A 13,999-nucleotide genomic window follows, 5' to 3' on the forward strand; every position below is an offset into this window, starting at 1 on the left:
CGCATTTAATTGAGGCATTAGATATTAATTTGCCTTCTTGTAAGAGCTCTTCTGCATGATCTTTGTATTGTTCTGGTATGTGTTCCATTAATTTTTCTAGTTGGTGGTAGTAAGCCCTGTTGTAGCGTGAGAGTAAGGCTTGTGTGTTTGCTATGCGCCATATGTTCGTTGCTTGCGCAGCAATCCGTTTCCCTGACGCATCAATAATTGTAGATTCTTTGTCAGGCGGGAGTGTGTCACCAGAAGTTTGGGAGTTGGCTCTTTTACGTGCATTTGACACTACCAAAGAGTCTAGTGGCAGATGTCCCTTAATGTAGACTGGATCAGCTGGTGCTGGTCTATACTTTTTCTCTATGCTGGGATTTAGCACCCAACACCGTACTGGATCTTTAAAAATGTCTGGAGCATGTTTAATGACTCCTTTGATCATGGGTAATATTTGAGTAGACCTTTGTGACTGTTCAAAAGTGTCTAATAAGAAATCCTCCTCAATGGCATCAGAGTGCATTGAAACTCCATGGTAAAGGGCAGCTCTGTTTAATAGATGATTAAACCCAATACTATCCTCTGGAGGGGAAGGTTTTGTTGGGTAGTATTGAGGATCAGGGATGTCTGGTGCATTGTTTGGTGGAAAATTATATGCATCGTCATCTTTGGGATATTCTGGATTGACATCCTCATCTAAAGGGTATGTATGTGGCTCTGGTACGTCATTCCCCCCACCTAAAGCATATTCCTCGTCAGTGTGGTGTGATGATGCAGGAGATTGAGCAGGAGAAGTTATAGGTTCAATATATGGAGTAATAGGAGAGGAAGAAGGTGAAGGAGAGGAAGGGTGCATTGGAGAAGTTGCACTATCCTTTTTGGCAGGAACCACAGGTGGAAGTGGTGTGTCTGCTGGTCTTTTTTTATAAGGAATTGCTTCCACATGTCCAGTTTTTGGATTAATATGGACTTTTTTCTGTCTAGGATCTGGTCTAAACAGATCTTCCTCTTCTATAATCTTCTTTGGCGTCGATTTTTTCGGTGCCGATAGGGGATGCTTAGTGTTTTTTGCCTTAGGAGGAGTGATTGAGTCCTGTGGACATTTTTTCGGTGCCGAAGGTGGTTTAGGCTTGTCTGGAGTCTTTGGTACCGATATTGAAGATTTTGGGGTGGAGACAGGTTTTGTTGGGCCTGCAGTGCCGGAATATAGCTTCCCTTCCTTATTTTTGGAACCGGAGGTTTTCGGAGTCGAAGCTTTCGGGACCGGTACGGTTCCTGGCTTCGGCACCGATGTGTCTTTTGGTTCGGGTGCCGAAGGGTATTTGGGCACCGAAGGGCGTTTTGGCTTCGGTGTCGAAGAGTCCTTCGGTGTCGAAGGATGTTTCGGTGCCAATGGAGGAGGTGGAATTGGCACATGTGGTTTTTTCGGCGCCGAGGCACCGGAAGGCATAGTCTTTTTCCTCGGAGCAGAGCCCAAATGCGGGGCATTGGAGGGTAAATTTCGGTCTCGGCTGGGCCCCATGGGCGGAGTGCTGACCGTTGCCTTTTGTTTGGGTAGTGTCTGTTGTGCAGGGGCAGAGGTACTCACAGGTTGTCGAGATGGAATCGAATCGTCCGAGTCCTCTGCTCCCGATATGATCTGAAGATCAGGCGAGTCTTCCTCGGCGGCGAGTGGAGCCTCGTACTCAGAGATATCTTCGAGTGGGTTCTCGTCCTCGGAGACGTCTTCTTTGACGATCTCCTCCTCAAAGATGGCCTCGGGTGCTGGCGCTGATCTCCTCATCTCGTGTTGACGGGCCCTCTGATCCCGAATGGTCTTCTTCGATCGGAAGGAGGCACAGGCTGTGCAGGTCGACTCGTCGTGTTCTGGCGAGAGACAGAGGTTGCAAACCTCGTGATGGTCACTATGAGGGAATTTTGCTCGACATACCGGGCATCTTTTGAATGGAGTGCTGTCCATGAGGCGTAGGCCGTACGGCGCCGATAGGCCCAATGGCCCGCGTCGACACACCGGGATGTAGCTGGTGATGTCAAAAAGTCTATTCGATGTCGAAAAAGTTGAACTAAAGTTTTACGCTTCGAAAATGCAGAAAAAGTGTTTTCTAGCCGGAGCGTATAACTTTCATCCGAACCCAGTGGCAGAAAAAAACAATCTGAGAATGGAGTCGATAACCATGCGCAGTATTGTCCTAGGGAGGAGTCACCTATCTCGTGACTACAAAGACTTCTTCCAAGAAGACAACAACCTGCAATCATCTGAGCCCAACACCAGGTGGTGATCTATTGCTAAGTGTACAATCTGCAGCTCATATGCCTCGAACACAATGTTTACTACGGAACAGACACAATGCATTACTTTACAACGTGGTCTTTACAACAACCATTTTGTTACCAGGCTTGCAACACCAGGGAATGTGTTGGATTTTAAATCTAATGCCTTCCCTGCTGTTGGGCAAACTGGAGTAGGAACAGTAATTAATACTATTCCTAAGTCCAGCGCGCCCCCTAGAGCAATGCCTAGTGTTTTAATGACACACGAGGTTAAAACGCGGTCGTTGTAACAACCACGTTGTAAAGTACTGCTTTGTAAAGGCACGCATTGTAACGTGCTATATTCGTGTCCCACTCTACTGTCAGTGGAGAGAGCTGTATACCACTCTACTCTCTGCGGAGAGAGCTGTGTACCACTCTGCTGTCAACGGACAGAGCTGTGTCCCACGCGGATAGAGTTCTGTCCATTCACCTCTGTGAAAAGTCCCTTTTACTGCAGCATATTGCATAATTATATGTTATTGCGTTCCTTCCATATTCTGTATGTTTCCCGTGTTAATCATCACACCCTAATACACAGGTTGTTGTCAGTGCTTAATTTGAGTCAGTGGTTGCAGGTAAGGCACATCACACTAATTTTTGTTGGAACTAAACCTGTTTTCCTCATTATAGTCTGCTCCACATCAATACGGTGAAAGACACACAGGAGATAGAAAGAAAAAAAAACAAGAGAAAAACCCAGGAAATATGAGGTAGAAACGCAGAAACCTGCTAGAGTAGGATAAAGAGGCAGAGAGTGTCTGGTGGTGGATTAAAGAGGCATCAGGTGGAATCAAGACTACACTGCGTTGGTATTCAGCACCTGATACTCAGTAGTGTCGGCTGCACCCCTTTTACAAAGTAAGCACTGGTTCTTATTAACGAAAGCCAGGTTATTATCAAGCCTGCTGCTTATTTAACCATGCCCCTCTTTTCTCTCTTTGCTTTCCATTCCACCTTCTCCCACAGCCCTCCCTCTCGTTTCTGTCCCTTGCTACTTCTTCCTTGTCCCGTGTCCCTTTTTTATCATTTTCTTTAATATATCCTGCACCTCGCTCTCTTCTTCTCTTTCTCTCATTTCAATTAATTGTAAATTACTCAAATTCACTATTGCTTTATCAGCACGGCACAAGTCGGGGGTCGGCAGAGTTTGTTGGGGTCCCCTCACTGTTATCTAGAAAAGGGACTCAGTTCCACCGAGCTCCTTAGCCTGCGACTGGGAATTGTTACTTTGTGCCCCAGCACTGCAGATACAGGCCTCAGAGTGTTTGTAACTATCCGTCCCACTAGCAGCGTCCCCTTTATTTATTTGTGTGAGTGGCGCAAGAGAGGAACAGAGAACTTGACAAAATTAGCCCTTCTATTGCTTAATTCACTGTAGATGTGAAACACTTTGGGGCTTAGGGGCTGGATAATGAATAACTTAATACAAATCACCTGCCGTTCCCCCTCCTTCCATTTCTCTTTCTTTTTATCCCCCTTTCTTAGTCTCTCTCGCTTACTTTATCTCTCTTCCTCTCTATATCCCCCACACTACTGTTAGTGTTAGCTTCATTAATCTCACTGCCACTTCTGGCATTCATACGACAAATCCTTCAGAACATTTGAGAACTAGGGACTATCAGTGTGGAAGACGAGTTGCTGAGAGTGAAACGGATTGTCCTGGCACATATATGCTTTTGATGTGGGATTTCACTATTTCACCACATTCTTAAACCAGTGTCTGCTGCTTACAGTCGCTCAATTATGGTAAAAAGTAGAGTTTGGCAAGTCACAAAATGAATAGGGAGAGCCACGTCGGAGAGGAGCCACGGGTCACACTTAGTTATGAGGCTCGAGCTGATCCATCAACCGATAACAGCGTGTAAAAGATGCAGCAAATGTTACTTAAAAACAAGGTGTATTTTTTATTTATAAAGTTTTACATGCTCATTTATATCTAAAAATAGGTTATTTCTTGAACACTTGTGCTTCGCTTTAGTTCATTACATATACTGCAGTGACATTTGTTAATAGTAATACATACATTTTACCAATGAAGCTTCCATCTCCAGAGCCCTGACAACACAACATGTCCACTCTGGGTGTGTTGGGTTTATAGGTTTTATAACTAATCCTACAAATTAGCTGAAAATACCATTGTTAGTCCCAGTATTGTTCAGTGTTGCTTTTAAAGGAAGTGTGATCAGGTGCGATTGAATTTTTTTCTTTGTATCTCTTCTTCACCAAATAAAAATCAACAATGTTTCTTTTCTTTTAATCCACGTTGTGCTCGCCTCCAACTGTGTATCCTGGTGCATCATGTTGCTTTGCTTTGTGTACGGGAGTGAACAATCTCTGGAAACAAACACTTTTATAACTCTGAAAATACTGTTATCTGTTTTTCTTCTTTACTGCTAGTCGGGTCTTCTTCACACTTTCAGCGCCCTTCTATGTTTTCTCCCTGTGCGTTCGCTGATGACTTTGTAGCTCTGAAAATCGACTAAAGCTCTTCCGACATTCACTGCACTTGAATGTTTGATATCTTAATGCTGAAGAGAAGCGAAAACTACTGTCACATTCACTACAATAATAGGGTTTTTCCCCGGTGTGTGTTCGCTGATGACTCAGAAGTTGTGATAACCAACAAAAGAACTTTGCACAATGACTGCACTTAAATGGTTTTTCTCCTGTGTGAGTTCGCAGATGACACCTTATTGCTGAAGAGCTACGAAAACTACTGTCAGATTCGCTACAATGATAGGGTTTTTTACCCGTGTGTTCGCTGATGACTTTGTAGGTTTGATAACTGACTAAAGCACTTTGTACATTCACTGCACTTGACTGGTGTTTCCCCTGTGTGTATTCGCTGATGTGTTTGGAGATTTGATTAGCGACTAAAGCACTTTGCACATTCACTGCCCTTGAATGGCTTTTCCCCTGTGTGTCTACGCTGATGTGTTTGAAGGCTTGATAACTGACGGATGTATGTCACTACAATGCATACTTTTACAACGCATACCTTTACAACGCATTTTTTACAACGTGAGATCCGTTACAATGCATTCCAACCAGCGCATGCCATTACAACGCATCTTTAAAACTACCTTTACAACGCATTCCACTACAACGCATACTACCTTTACAACGCATACCATTACATTGCATGTATGGTAAGTATTGGATAGTGTACGGGTAAAATTTACTATTCTAACTCTAGGGGGATGCGACAGTAGGGTAAGTGTTGGATAGTGTAGGGATAAAAATTACTATTCTAACTCCAGGGGGTGCAACAGTAGGGTAAGTGTTGGATAGTGTAGGGGTAAAAATTACTATTCTAACTCCAGGGGGTGCAACAGTAGGGTAAGTGTTGGATAGTGTAAGGATACTATGTGTATGCGTTGTAATGGTATGCGTTGTAATGACTGCGTTGTAATGACATTCGTTGTAGAGGTATGCGTCATAGTGTCATAGTGACATGCGTTGTAATGGTTGCGTTGTAATGGATGTTGCGTTGTAAAAGTTTCGTTGTAAAGGTAGTGCTTTGTAAAAGTTGCGTTGTAAGTGTTGTTTCCCTAACTGTCTAAAGCATTCACTGCGCTTGAATGGTTTTTCCCCCCTGTGTGTTCGCTGATGACATTGTAGGCATGATAAATGACTAAAGCACTTTGCACATTCAGAGAAAAAAGAAAAACCAAAGGTGGTGATGGACGGAGCGTTGACAATACAAACACTCACCCCCAGTCAACTGAAACGATGGATTTAGGCCCAGATCTCTGTACTGGGGTGAATGTATGACATTGTTCTGCATTCTGTCCATCACCTGTTGATTTTGCTTTGCACATTCAGTGCACGTGAATTTGGTTTTCTCCTGGGTGTGTTCGATTATGTGTTTGAAGTTGTGATAACTGACTAAAGCACTTTGTACATTCACGGCACTTGATTGGTGTTTCCCCTGTGTGTCTACGCTGGTGTCTTTGAAGGCTTGATAACTGACTAATGCTCTTCACACATTCATTGCAATGGTATGGCTTTTCCCCCGTGTGTGTTCGATGATGTCTTTGTAGGTCTGATAATCGACTAAAGCTCTTCCCACATTCATTGCACTTGAATGGTTTTTCTCCTGTGTGAGTTTGCTGATGATTCCTTAATGCTGAAGAGTAACGAAAACTACTGTCACATTCACTACAATGATAGGGCTTTTTCCCCGTGTGTCTTCGCTGATGACTTTTTAGGTCTGATAACTGACTAAAGCACTTTGCACATTCACTGCACTTGAATGGCTTTTCCCCTGTGTGTCTACGCTGGTGTCTTTGACGGCTTGAAAACTGAGTAAAGCTGTCACACATTCATTTCAATGGTATGACTTTTCCCCTGTGTGTGTTCGCTGATGTCTTTGTAGGTCTGATAATCAACTAAAGCTCTTCCCACATTCATTGCACTTGAATGGTTTTTCTCCTGTGTGAGTTTGCTGATGATTCCTTAATGCTGAAGAGTCACGAAAACTACTGTCACATTCGCTACAATGATGGGGTTTTGCCCCCGTGTGTGTTCGCTGATGTCTTTGAAGGTGTTGTAACTCACTAAAGCACTTTGTACATTCAGTGCACTTGAATGGTTTTTCCCCTGTGTGTGTTCGCTGATGGCTTTTAAGCACTGATAATCGACTAAAGCTCTTCACACATTCACTGCACTTGAATGGCTTTTCCCCTGTGTGTGTTCGCTGGTGCCTTTGTAGGTCTGATAAGTTACTAAAGTTCTTTACACATTCACTGCACTTGAATGGTTTTTCTCCTGTGTGTGTTCTCTGATGAATTTGGAGGTTTGATAACTGACTAAAGCTCTTTACACATTCACTGCACTTGAATGGGGTTTCTCCTGTGTGAGTTCGCTGATGCCTTTGAAGGTTTGATAACTCACTAAAGTACTTTGCACATTCACTGCACTTGAATGGTTTTTCCCCTGTGTGTGTTCGTTGATGTCTTTGAAGGCTCGATAACTCACTAAAGTACTTTGCACATTCACTGCACTTGAATGGTTTTTCCCCTGTGTGTGTTCGCTGATGAATTTGGAGATTTGATAAGTGTCTAAAGCTCTTTACACATTCACTGCACTTGAATGGGTTTTCTCCTGTGTGAGTTCGCTGATGCCTTTGAAGGTTTGATAACTCACTAAAGTACTTTGCACATTCACTGCACTTGAATGGTTTTTCCCCTGTGTGTGTTCGTTGATGTCTTTGAAGGCTCGATAACTCACTAAAGTACTTTGCACATTCACTGCACTTGAATGGTTTTTCCGCTGTGTGTGTTCGCTGATGAATTTGGAGATTTGATAAGTGACTAAAGCTCTTTACACATTCACTGCACTTGAATGGCTTTTCTTCTGTGTGAGTTTGCTGATGACTTTGAAGGTTTGATAACTGACTAAAGCTCTTTACACATTCACTGCACTTGAATGGTTTTTGTCCTGTGTACGTGTGCTGATGAATCTTGAGTAGTGATGACAAAGTAAAGCTCTTGCTGCATGTGAATGATTCTTCTTTCTTGGTTAGTGTCTGTGGGTCGGGTATATATTTGTCTACATCCCTTGACTGTATTTCTTGATGGATCAACATGGCTGATAAAGCACTTGTGTTTTTCTCACACACTTCATATGTGTGCGGTATTGTACACGTTTGATTTCTGTTTTAACAATAAAATACAATAGTCACCTAACATTTGCCACACTTCTAATACGTAGAAGGTGTCTTTGTAGGCGATTGTGCCTTTAGATTGGATTATGGCTATGCACGCTTGCGGGTAAAGTTGTATCTTCCCATTGGCCGATGCAAATTGAGACAGTCTGTTGTATTATAGATACAAGAACTCCTCTTTTTTTTACCCGTCAGTTGTCTGGCTCTGCTCTGTTGTGCTTTTCTCTGACTGTTGTGAGTTGCCCAGAAAGAGTTTACAATTCACCTAGAGTACTAAATGATGGCTTGTCATTATATTAGAAAAAAGAGCACTGCGGTAATCACATCATACCGATCCCATGATCAAAGCTGGTGTTGGACACTTGTTTATACAGGAGGCGGTTTGTTATTGTTGTTGCCTTAATTTTCCTAAGGTCATTTCTTCGTCTTGTGGCGTGGAGGTGCACAGCTTAGCCTCTTACAATCACTGAACTGCCCTTGATGCTTCATCCGGGATCTGTCAGTTTGTGTGCAGGTTCCCCTGTCGACGACTGCGCTGATGATTTCCTGAATATTGTAGCTCATTATTTCTGCTATTATTGAAGATTTACAGCATTAGCTTCATTATTGATGGTCATTTCATACATCCAAGGATGGTTTTCTGTTGGATGTAAAGATATTTAGCATTACTAAATTGAAACATAATGGAATGAGAATTCACAATGTTTAACTGGTTGTAAAAGACATTTCGGAGGAGATTTACCAAATCTCCACACAATGCAGCGCAGCCCTCCCCCCCTCCAAAGCAAGGCTGCGCTGCGCTTCGTTGCGCGACAGGAAGGGAGAAGGAGAGGACCATATTTTCAAATATATGGCTCACTCCTTCCCTTTCCCTTGCGCTGGCACTGATTACAGAAGCCCTGCGCCATGCACACACCTTAGCACCAGAGCGCTAGGGTGTCTGTGTGTGTGTGAGTCCAGCATAGATTTTGTACAGGAAGGACACCCTTCCTGTACAAAATACGATCCCTAGACACGAGGGAAAGCTTTTCCCACTTTGTATCGTGTTGCACAGTGCAGCACGCATGCAAAGTCAGAAAAGGAAGGACAAACTAAAGCATTTCTCCTTCCTTGCACCTAGTTTAAAAGTGTGCACTTTTCTCACGCTAAACCCAATCTACTGTATTTGGTAAATTGGGTTAAGCGTGAGAAACCTTGGGTGGTTGCACGGGAACGGCCATGCACCACCCTTGGCAGGCCCCATGGCGCAAAGTAATGTAACTCAGTGCTATGCGCTGCTTCACATTAATTTTACATTATTTGCTTGAAAGGAAATTAGGAAAAAGGGATTTTGTGCTGTTTTGTGCCACTTTTGTGATAAAAATACGGCACAAAATGTTAGTAAATCTCCCCCTTCTTCTTTACCGCCTCTGAAACTTAGCAAGCAATATTTACACAGATATTTAACAAACAAGTCTGTTGATAGGGTAACATCTTATTAATGTCTGAAAAGGAGGTGACTTACTAGTGTTTACAGAGTAACTTAGCAAAGTAAGGGCGTTCACGGAGCACCCAAGTGCTAGAGGTACAGCTTAAGATAGACGCATATGGTCAAGATTTCCTTTAAACAGCAATAGATTTTAGAAAAAGAGATAGATCAGGCTGGGCTGCAAAATGTCCAGTAACTCTTTATGAAGTATACAACAAAAGTAACTCCATTCACACACTTCTTCTCGTTCCTTTCCGATTCACTTAAGATCATCTCAAATACCAACTCCTGTCTTTACCCGCTGTTCATAAGTCACCTTTGACAATTTCAACAGCTCCCTTGGTTCAAGCATTTCTGGTTTCTTCTAACTTGGAAGATTGGAACATTATTGTGAGTTGAGGGGGGTTTCCTATCGCCATAACATCTGTACATCTCCCTGAAACTAGTGAAGCCTACAGCACCCGGTTCTGGCCCCGAAAGATAACTTTCAAACACAAGCCTTTAGTTCTTCCTAAAGTAGATAAAGTTCTGTAAGATGCAGCTCCTTCCGGGGCTTTTGTGGAAAACAGAACGAGGGGTTCACTGTTAAGCCCATCCTTTACATTATAAGCGCAGATCAGGCAAACAAACGTTGATTCATATAATTTAATATTCAACGATATCAGTCATTTAGTACTTATAGCGAATCCATCACAACCAATAATTTACCTGACATATCCCCACAGCAGATGTGTGCATATTACTCTTTTTTCCCCCTTTTCCACCATTACATGGCATCAGGTATAATGTTGTCCTTTTGGGGCCCAGGATGCCACTTTGTGACCGGATGGGCATTTGGTAGAGCGGGAGGAGGTGTAAGTTATCCACAGGTGATGCAGCATTTCTACCGTTCCATATTTCTCATATTCAAGTTTACCTAATTTACTGTTCTTCTGCCCCTCTACTGCCTTCTGGCTGCGCACTCACTCTGTGGGGTTCATCAGAAGTCAGATAACGGCCTGATAGTCACAAGGCCCTGGATCTCACTTCTTCTACAACACTTATTGCAGACATAGGGCCCGATTCACAGAATGAATTTAAGACTAAATCCTAAACTTACTACTATTTGGTATTCACAGAATGCACTTACTACTTTCGGGATTCACAGAGTGAACTTACTACTTTCGGTATTCACAGAATAGATTTAAGACTACTAACTTTACGTCCGCACTCGGGACGGAAATTCCGGCCCAGAGGCGGAGCTTCCGGTTTGGGGGAGGAGCGTCCGGCTTGGGGGTGGGGCTTGCGGCCCAGAGTCGGAGCTTCCGGCTCAGAGGTGGACATTTCAGCCATGGCTAAATCTCCACATCCGAGCCAGAAGCTCCGCCTCCAAGCCACAAGCTCCACCTCCGGGCCGCAAGCTCCACCTCTGGGCCACAAGCTCCACCTCCAAGCCAGAAGCTCCGCCTCCAGGCCGGAATTTCTGGCCCGAGTGCAGACATAAAGTTAGTAGTCTTAAATCTATTCTGTGAATACCGATAGCAGTAAGTTCACTCTGTGAATCCCAAAAGTAGTAAGTGCATTCTGTGAATACCGAAAGTAGTAGGTGCATTCTGTGAATACCAGATAGTAGTAAGTTTAGGATTTAGTCTTAAGTTAATTCTGTGAATCGGGCCCAAAGAGCCTAGTTAGGAATTTGTTCAACAGATTATTGCCTCAAAACTAGGGGTGGGTGAAGAATTCCGCTCTGCCGGCAGAACTCGCAAAGTTTTGCCCACTCCGTTCCAAAAAACTCCACAAAGTGATGCAGAACAGAGTTTTTTTTCTCAAGCTGTTCGCCAACGGATAGGTGATGAGCGCTTGTGAGAAAATATAACGCGCTAGACCTCCTCCTGGTGAGATTTATCATTGCGGGAGGTCGCGGCAGGTCGCGACCACTCGAGTGTAGAAATCTGCCATTCTCGTTGATGAAGCTGCCACTCGATTAGAATGTCAATTTGAGCGGCAGAAAGCAGCAGTGCCCTCTGTCACGACGTGTAGTGCCGTTCGTGGTGATTTTACAGTGCGGGACAAAATCGTGGCAAAAAAATCAGTGAGAGCAGCGCAACTTAACAAACACTGCCACTAGCGTAAGTCCGCAGAGTGCGGCGGAGTTTCCCTGGCACTTCGTGGAGTTCAGCGGAGTAATACTATGCGGACTACACCAAGGCCTAATCAAAACGTGACAGATATCCTGTCTGCTTCATTATAATTGCCACAGGATGTAATGCATTTTTAATGGGGTGGGCAGGATACCTGTCACATTTGTGATGGAATAAACGATCCGCTGAAATCTAAATCAGGCCTTTGGTGTACATTGTGTCCAGTGTGGCTAGCTGGACTTGAAGGATCTTGTGGTTTGTGGGTCTCTGACTGCTTTTAGGTTACTACCAGGCAGAAATGATGTCAGCTGCGCCTTGTGCAGATCTTCCTTTCTAGGCAGGACTTCTGTCAGCTGCGCCTTGCGCGGATGTTCCTTCCAGGCAGGACTTCTGTCAGCTGTGCCTTGTGCGGATCTTTCCTCCAGGCGGGACTTCTGCAAGCTGTGCCCTGTGCAGATCTTCCTTCCAGACAGGACTTCTGTCAGCAGCGCCTTGTGCAGACCTTCCTTCCGGGCATGGCTTGTGTCGCTTGCACCTTGTGTTGATGTTCCTACCAGGCAGGACTTCTGTCATCTGTGCCTTGTGCGGATCTTCTATCCAGGCGGGACTTCTGTCAGCTGTGCCCTGTGCAGATCTTCCTTCCAGACAGGACTTCTGTCAGCAGCACCTTCTGCAGATTTTTTATTTCCCTGTATTACACAAGCATGTACTTTTGGGATGTATCTGGCACCCCTGCCGCTACACTGGAATGGTGGATTGTTATGACTTTTGTTTTATGTGTTGCTAGCGTTGGACACTTTATTTTCTTCACCAGGGAGCGTGTAAAGGGCGCAGGGGTTGCTGGACCCTAATTAGGTTTATATTTTGCCCTCACATTATCTTTTAAACTTGCTAATATTGTGATGAGTAGTACTTTCGTTTCGTACATGCCTCTCTGGCACCCCCCCCCGGAGGTTGTGCTATAAAGACAGATCTACGGCGCGCCAAAGTGGCGCCTAAGACAAGCTCGTCTAAGCCCGTACAGGCTTAGACTGTGCTCAGCGCCAGTCCTCCTGTTGGGTTCTCCCCCCAACCGGCTGTTCGTATCCGCTATGTACAGGATGAGCTGCTCACTTTCTAACGTTTAGGTAACCCTTGTTTAGACCCTACTTTGATTCCGTCTGACACTATAGCCGAGAATATTTGCCCAGATTGTAAGCTCACTCTGAGCACCTCCAGGATTGTCGCACTTAGCTCTCCTACACCGCATGTCTTCAGGTTACCCACTCCAGAGAGAGAAATCAGAAGCATGTTTATTAATGCATGGTCACTAACAGAGAGTGCATCCTATTTTGCGGACTTTCTAGAAGCTTGTGCACTGGATTTTGCTTTCATCACTGAGACCTGAGCAGATGCTTAATCCGACCCAGATCTAATTGTTGTGCAATTTCAGGCATGATCATTTGGGGAAAGGGGCTGTGGGTTAACAATCATTTACAGGGACAACCTCAAAGCCTCCTTTGAGACATTATTATTATTATTATATTTAAATTTGTAAAGCGCTCAGCTACCCGTAGGTTTCCCGGCGCTAAAATCAACAAAAGGAGAGGGAAGGACAGAGGGGAGGAAGCTTACATGTTGAATAGCCAATGTTTAACTTGTTTGCGAAATCTAAGATAGTTGGGTTCTTTTCGTGACTGAAGGGGGAGAGAGTTCCAAAGTGAAGGGGCTAGCCAGGCAAAGGAACGACCTCCCATTCTGGCTTTTCTGATTCTAGGCACTGAAAAAAGGTGTTGGTTGGATGAGCGCAAAGTGCGGGGGGGACAGTGGTGATGTACCAAAGATGTAAGATATGGTGGGGCTGAACCGTTGTTTATTTTGTGCATCATGCAGAGTGCTTTGAATTTCGAGCGATTTTCAATGCGAAGCCAGTGAAGTGTGCGGAGGGAGTTAGAGGTGGGGGCGGTATTGGGTAGTTTGCAGAGCAGTCGTGCCGCCATATTCTAAACAGTTTGAAGTTTTCGGGTTACCTCTTTGCTGGCGCCCAGGAGAAGGATGTTACTGTAGTCCATTCTAGAAGTAATTAGAGCCTGGACAACAGTTTTCTGGGTGTCCACAGGCAGCATCCAGATGATCTTACGCAGCCATTTGATGATTGTGATGCAGATGGAAGACGTTTTGATCACATGGCTTTTCATGGATAGTTGATCGTCAAAGATCACTCCTAAGTTACGAGCTGATTTAGAGGGAGTGGGTGGAGTGCCCATTTGGGCGGGCCAGTGTTGGGGACCCCAAAGAGTGGTATTATGTCCAAACAGAAGAAGTTCTGTTTTTCCCCCATTCAGTTGGAGTTTATTGTCCAACATCCAGGCTGCGATACTACTCAGTCCTGAACAGAGGACGGATGAGGGGGCATGAGAGTCTGAGGAAAGGGAGTAGATGATCTGGGTGTCATCTGCGTAGGAG

General features: G+C 44.4%; 1 protein-coding gene across 1 annotated transcript; it reads right to left on the reverse strand.

Moving 5' to 3' along the window:
• Positions 1-5,869: 5,869 nt before the first annotated feature.
• LOC144805813 (uncharacterized) lies at positions 5,870-8,603 on the reverse strand. The gene is made up of 2 exons (XM_078672291.1): positions 6,690-8,603; positions 5,870-6,606 (listed from the first exon to the last, which is right to left on the reverse strand). Exons 1-2 carry the CDS (start codon positions 7,886-7,888, stop codon positions 6,120-6,122), a joined length of 1,686 nt encoding a protein of 561 aa, XP_078528417.1. The 5' UTR covers positions 7,889-8,603; the 3' UTR covers positions 5,870-6,119.
• Positions 8,604-13,999: the final 5,396 nt, after the last annotated feature.

This window comes from Lissotriton helveticus (genome assembly GCF_964261635.1).
Source record: "Lissotriton helveticus chromosome 1_1 unlocalized genomic scaffold, aLisHel1.1 SUPER_1_unloc_27, whole genome shotgun sequence".
In the NCBI taxonomy this organism is placed as follows: domain Eukaryota; kingdom Metazoa; phylum Chordata; class Amphibia; order Caudata; family Salamandridae; genus Lissotriton; species Lissotriton helveticus.

Excerpts from the sequence above, each read along its gene's own strand:
- LOC144805813 (XM_078672291.1), bottom strand. The coding sequence starts at position 7,888 with ATGTTGATCCATCAAGAAATACAGTCAAGGGATGTAGACAAATATATA. Across the intron at positions 6,607-6,689 it reads GAATGTGGGAAGAGCTTTAG|TCAGTTTTCAAGCCGTCAAA; the intron begins TTGATTATCAGA and ends TGACAGCTTTAC.